At 25.1% G+C, this 7,307-nt stretch overlaps 1 protein-coding gene across 1 annotated transcript; it reads left to right on the forward strand.

Annotated features, from left to right (window-relative positions):
- The first annotated feature begins 6 nt into the window (after nucleotides 1-6).
- LOC105459007 (cytochrome P450 4C1-like) lies at nucleotides 7-6,779 on the forward strand. The gene is made up of 12 exons (XM_011704666.1): nucleotides 7-135; nucleotides 689-795; nucleotides 1,939-2,029; nucleotides 2,388-2,573; nucleotides 3,492-3,555; nucleotides 4,425-4,563; nucleotides 4,665-4,719; nucleotides 4,993-5,093; nucleotides 5,178-5,246; nucleotides 5,387-5,564; nucleotides 6,090-6,269; nucleotides 6,332-6,779. The coding sequence occupies exons 2-12, from the start codon at nucleotides 709-711 to the stop codon at nucleotides 6,499-6,501; spliced, it is 1,320 nt and encodes a 439-aa protein (XP_011702968.1). The 5' UTR covers nucleotides 7-135; nucleotides 689-708; the 3' UTR covers nucleotides 6,502-6,779.
- Nucleotides 6,780-7,307: the final 528 nt, after the last annotated feature.

A 7,307-nucleotide genomic window follows, 5' to 3' on the forward strand; every position in this document is an offset into this window, starting at 1 on the left:
GTGCTGTATTAATTGCTGTGGCATGTGTTGTCAGTTACTTCTTGTGGAATTATATCTATCGAACATATCTTCTGGAAAAAATCAATCTGCCAGGTCCAAAAAGAAATTTCAATTTCTTTCCTAAAACTCCTAATGGTAATAACAAATAATAATATACTTAACTTATAAAAAAAATATAATTATTGAATTATCAAAAAATTGTTGAAACTTTGAAGTTTATAATAAAATATTGTTAGTTTAATATAATAATTAATTACAGAATCAAGTTCAGTATCAATTCACAAACCTCAGTTCAATATGTAGGCATTATGTAGACATTACATCATTAAATACTATCAATAAAAATCATAAAAGTATTTTATGTAACTGTAAAAATTTGATATAAATACAAATAATACTAAGAAAATTGTCAGACTGTTAAATAAAAAAAAATATATATATTTATATATTAAAAATATATTCAATATATTTATATACATTGAAAAATAACGGTATTTAAAGAGTTAATAAAATAAATTTTAGTTTACAAATGTATGTCACGTAATTTATTGTAATATTTATATTACATGTAGATAGTATATTATAGTGGCATTCATTAAAAGGTATTTAATCCTATCCTGCAAATGATAATATACAGGTACTAGTAATGCTATAACAATATACTTCAAGAATATATAAAATTTTTTAGGAATATTAGATTTGATCAATATGATGACGAGGCAGTATCCATCTCCATTTCAAATACAAGGGTACTATATGCCCGTAGTTGTTATATCTGAGCCAAACCAAATAAAGGTAAATAAATGTTTACGTTTTCTTTTGTACCGTATTAGTATCTTAAGACATTACTTGTAAATATTAGTCAAGGATTAGGAACAAGTGAATGGAGGAGCGCGCGCCGGGCCTTAGCGCCGCCGCATGGACAAGAGCGATTTTGTTCGTTAACTTTAACCAACTCTCCTACCAACATTACTTGTCAGGTCAAAATTTGCTAAAGGAAAAAGTTGTTCCTTTTAGCATAAAATGTATCACGTCCTGTACTCCTAATGCGCCAATTTTGGGAGATCCTGTATATATACATATATACATATATATATACATTTATATAATTAAGTATACTATATATTATATAATATTTTATAATATTATATATTATATAATATATATGTGTATGTATAATTATATATGCATATACAGTCGAACCTCGATAACTCGAACCTCTACAATTCGAAAACCTCTAAGACGAAAAATTTTGTTCATTCCTTTCCGTTCCGCTGCGGAAAATCTCTATATATCAAAATAAAACTTAACTCGAATTATTTGCCAGGCATTTAGACATATATTTTACCTTTGTAACTCGAATTTAAAGTAAAGTAGCCAGACCTCTACAAGTCGAAGTTCACCTCTATAAGTCCAACCTCTATTGTCGCTACCTCTATAATTCGAAGTTGTAGCTATGAGTAACCGTGAGTAATAGCTTAGTATTTTGTTTTATGGTTACATTTATTATATGTATGCAATAAATAATTCACTGTTAATATTGATTTTTTTCTTCTAAAAACCATTATAATCGAAAAATTATAAACTCTCGTATAAAGCTCTTACTCCGTAAGTCGAATTTTCATATGTTAACCCTCTTTTACTCGAATTTCGATAAGTCGACAACTCTATAACTCGAACAGTTTTTCTGGTCCCTTGAAATTCGAATTATCGAGGTTCTACTGTATAATTATACATATATATATATACATATACATACATATATATATATATATATATATATATATAGGTATACATGTACATATTTATTTATTTTTTTGTTTTTATGTAATTTACCCTAACAAAGAATTGTTTTTAAAAATATATATTAATTACACAATTAAAATAAACGCGTGCAAATAATTAATGAAAATGTTAATAATATACATAACGTTGCAGACTATCTTACAACACCGATATTGCTTAAACAAAGGCAGACTATATAAATTTGCAGAACCAATATTGGGCATGGGAATAACAACAGTTTCCGGTAAAGTATTTTAAGAAGAATAAAACATTTTAATTTAGTTATGCTGTCTTATAATAATTACTCAATTTACATAGGAAATTGAAAGCAACAAATATTTTGTTATTGTTTACTTATTAGCTTTATGTTGTCGATGCGTTTATTTTTACTTATACTTCTACTATACTTCTATTATACTTTACTTTTAGCTTCTATAATATTTTAATATTCGCCTTTCAATAATACAATAACTCTCTTGAAGCTAAAAACTTTAATTCTTTATTAATATATATTTTATATATATCTATTAATATATCTACGTAAAGTTATTTTTTTTTTAAAAGACTAACTCTTTATAATAGAAAAATAATTCTTGCTTCAGATTCTGTATGGCTTGAACATCGAAAAATAATAGCACCAAGCTTTAATTTGAACATATTGCGAAAATTTTTTTATACATTTGTTAAACATTCTTTTATATTAGCAAATAAATTAGAAAAAGTTGGATCAAATGGAAACGAAATTATTTTGCATAAACATCTAACATCGAATAATATGGACACCGTATGTAAGTACTTGTAATTTATATTTGTTTAATTTTCTATACGTGTTATACAAACTCATTCATCATCAAAGAAGATTATTCATTCATGCTTGATTCTTTACTTGATCTGAATACGATTTTAAAAGGAATAAATGGCATTGTAAAAATTTGAGAATATAATTAATTTATAATGCATTAATGATAAAACAGTATATTTTATTAATTTTGTTAATAAATATCAGTATTTTAAAACATAGGTCATTATTAATTGCATTTTTGATTACCTTCTCATCCGGGATCTATAACTTTACGCAAGATTTTTTAACTAAAAGCATATTTTTTTAGCTTAACACGTGTTAAATTTATACTTCAGACTCTAACAAAGACAGATAAATATATATGAATCAAATCCAAAATATTATAGTAATATGTCGTATTCAATTAGATTTAAAGAAATGTAGTTTTTCGAAATAACTATATCGCATTGGATGTTGTTCTGCATTATGATCTATTGTTAAAAATAAAATAAAATTTTTAAGAGTGTTATATGCAAATTCTACAAAAATAATCAAACGCATCACTTTTATTAATTGCTTGTAATTATAATATAAAATTTACGTTATTGACGACTACTTCTTGCCAAATTTGTTATTATTTTATTAAATATTTAAATGAAAAAATTAAATTTTTTTAAATGCTTTATAAATATAGATTTATAAATGTAAACATAACAATTAAATTTATATTATTTAATAAAACAAACAATAAAAATGATAAAATAAACTAACATGAATAATGGTTATATTTACATACCTGATGTCAAAACATTCAATTTTCTTTTGGGATTATATCATACTTCATATGCTGAATAAATGCTTAGAAAAAAATTAATAAAAAGCTTTCTCTTAAAATTATTAACAAGTTTTCTCTTTATACATAAAGGTGCTATGATGGGCATTGAACTAGAAACAAATATAAGAAATAAACTTATTGAAAATATTGAAAGGTATATACACTGCTCAAAAAAATTATGGTAAAAAAAAATTTAGGGCAAAAATTAACAAATTTTGACTGACAATAACTTTGCGAAAAATTATTGTAGGATGATGAACTTTTTTTTAAATTAAACCTTGAAATCTCTACTTTAAAATATTAGTCGACTTTAAATTTGATGCACCCCTGCTACTGTAAACTCTTAAATCTGAGATCATGTTTGCCATACCGAAAATTGCAAAGTTTGACGGAACGTACGAATTTGCTAAAATTTTTCTCGGGAATACCGTTTGCAGCGTTGTAAAGCTCAAACATTTTTTTTTAATCTCTAAAAAAAATTCAAAACGATACGATTTTCTTTCACAAAATTACGGCATTTTATAGTAACCTTTTTTAAGTACTCTTGTATTTTTCTTACGTACGATCGGCTTTATAAACGTGCAATCTGTCGAACTTTGCAATTTTCAGTATGATAAACATGTTCTCAGATTTAAGAGTTTACAGTAGCAGAAGAGCAAATAAATTAAATTTAAATTGATCCATATTATCTTAAAGTAGAGATTTCAAGCTTCAATTAAAAAAAAAGTTCATCATCCTACGATGATTTTTTGCGGAGTTATCGTCAGTCTGGACAATTTTTGCCCAAAATTTTTCCATATGCCATAATTGTTTTGAGCAGTGTAATTTTTTAATTCTAAGTTCTTGCTATAAATGTAAGTACATCGTGACGAGCAGAACATTTTTAAGAAATGTGTCAGTTGTCTGAAATTAAACTTAATTGTAAATATATATACAAGACATATAAAAAATATATATATAGATACATATATATTACATATATATTTTTTATAACATTTAACTTTAAAAGAAATATGTTTTTAGATTTAAAGATATTCTGAGATATAGAATACATTCGTCGTTGGTAAATCTATTTATGAATTTTGATATTATATTTAAATTCACTACTTTAGGACGCGAACAACAAAAGATTATAAAATCAGTGCAATCTTTGGTTAATAAGGTATATACTAAATATATTTTCTAATATAAGTACTTATAATAGTTTTTAATGCTTTGCTGAATTTACATTGTATATATGTTTTTATATATGTAACACAACAGCAGCTGCAGCAATTGAACAAATTGCATTCAACAGAGACGGAACCTAATAAAATTAGTAAGTATATTTGCGTTTTATAAGAAGCTTATATGTTTAATAATATTGAAATATTTATATATAATTATATAAAATAGGTTCTTTTAAACGATGCAATTAAACCGTCATATTGAAATGCTGTACATCTTCCTTATTATTAAAATGCTTTTTTTGAAATTGCCAATGTAATGTATACATGTTGACAAAAATTTTTAATACAAAATGTATAATTTACTATCGTAGGACTAATAAGATAATTAACCTGTTTTTAACCTTTTTATTTATTTAATACAGATAAAACAATTTACAGATCAGGTAAATTGATGGAAATATTTCGTAAAAATAACGTTACGAAAAAATTAATTCGCGATAACGTTAATACGCTGATTATAGCGGTATACTAACCCTACATATACCATAAATATACAAAATATATTTTTAAGTAAATGACAAAATAAAATTCTATGTTTTCTTCCTAGGCCAGTGATTCAATCAGTATTACGTTAAATTTTGTTTTCTTCATGTTAGCAAATTTTCCAGAAATACAAGTATGTATTTCTTTTATTAATTTTGAAAAATATCTCAATTCAAAATTCAAAATTTAATTAATAAATAATTAGTGATATTATATTATATTGAATCATACTAACTGTAACCTAAAGAAATATTTCATTTTATTCCATAAAAGGATAAAGTGTATAAGGAATTGTTGGAAATTTATGGTACGAAAACGCCAATGTCTGCACCAGTTAAATATGAAGATTTACAACATATGCATTATGCAGATCGAGTAATTAAAGAAACAATGAGACTTTTTCCTGCTTATCCCATAATTAGTCGACGGCTAAGTAAAGATATAAAAATAGGTTTGATTATTTTTTATTATTAAACGAGTATTAATAATAAGTTCTTCTATTATTTTTTCCTTTAATTTTTTTCTTACATTTTCTATACTTCTTATCTTATTACATATAATAAATAAATTAAATTTCAGAAATAGAGATAATGAAAACTTAGTTATCAGTAATGAGTGATGTTTCATTATTTGTTTATTTCTGACACTCAATTTAAAATTGTTGGATTTTGATTTATAAAAAAATATAACTGTGTGTGTGTGTGTGTGTCAGTTGGAAAAACATTTAATCTTAAAATATTAAAAATTTTAAAAGAGATGATATTTATTTTGATAAAGATTCAATAAAATATATATAATACAAAAATTATTTTAGTTTTGTTTTGTACGTAATATTGAACATTAAATAGTTTTGTCTTTTGCTAATTTTACATATTTATATAATAAAATTCACTTAAATAATAACATTAAAAATTAATAATCTTTATTATTAATATGCTTTTATCGTAGTAATATCTAAATACAAAAAGTGTTTCAGGAGATTATATTTTACCGAAAAATACTGATATTGCGATAGCACTTATGCAGATGTATCGAAATGAAAAGTACTGGTCGAATCCATTGAAATTTGATCCAGATAGATTTCTACCAGAAAGAATAAAGGATTGTCATTCGTATTATTATATCCCTTTTAGCGATGGACCAAGGAATTGCATAGGTAAACATAAATGAATTACAAAATATGGCAATAAAATTTACTTATAACTAATAAACTCGCAGGTCCAAAATACGCAATGATTTCTATGAAAGTTATCCTAGCTACTTTGATACGGACATTTGCATTTAAAGTAGATAAAAGTGTTGAGATAAATAAGATAAAATTAAGGACAGATATATTATTATCTACTGTTGAGCCTTTAAAAGTCAGAATTGAAAAACGGGAACTTTAATAAAATAGTGCAAGAATATGTTAAATAAAAGAGAATATCCTTTGAATAAAATTTTTGCGTGTGAATTTTGAACAATTTAAATTATTTTTAAGTATATTTGATTTTTGAATTAGATAATTATATTGTGATGAGTTAGCACGTCATAATAACATGCTTACCACGTTTAGTGCAGGCAGGGATCGTACTTGCTGGTACGTGGCGTAGCATTTTGATAAAACGAAAAAAATTTATAATTCTTTGTATCGTTGTGTCAGAGAAGATAGAGTAATAAAATATTTTAAATTAACTTATTGAAGATTCCTTTTTAATAAAACCCACATACCTCACATATATGATATTTTATGCGACTTTGAGACTAAAATACCGCGTCTCTTTCACATTTGTATAATACAGAGGGGATAATAATCTCCAATTGATAACTCCAATTGATCTCTAATTGATCCAAAAAATGATAACGAATAATAGCGTGAATACTTACAAAATGTGTTCCACGCGTGCGTGTAGGCTTTTTCGTACAATCGTAAATGGTACAATTATAAATATTGGCATGCAAATGACATATAATATAATATAGTCCATAACGATACTACATTGCAACATTATATAATAAGATATTGCGTTATAGCATCGTATTATATATAACAACAACAAATTCGTCAGTCGACATCACTACAAGTCGCAACGCGAATGTCGCGAACACGGAAGGGTTTCGGATTGCTTCCTTTGCTCGACAGTTCCAACAGAGATATAGTATAAACATTTATTAAGTATATTAAATATATATATATATAATTTTTTATATATTA

This window comes from Wasmannia auropunctata, unplaced genomic scaffold (assembly GCF_000956235.1).
Source record: "Wasmannia auropunctata unplaced genomic scaffold, wasmannia.A_1.0 LD334233.1, whole genome shotgun sequence".
NCBI lineage: Eukaryota > Metazoa > Arthropoda > Insecta > Hymenoptera > Formicidae > Wasmannia > Wasmannia auropunctata.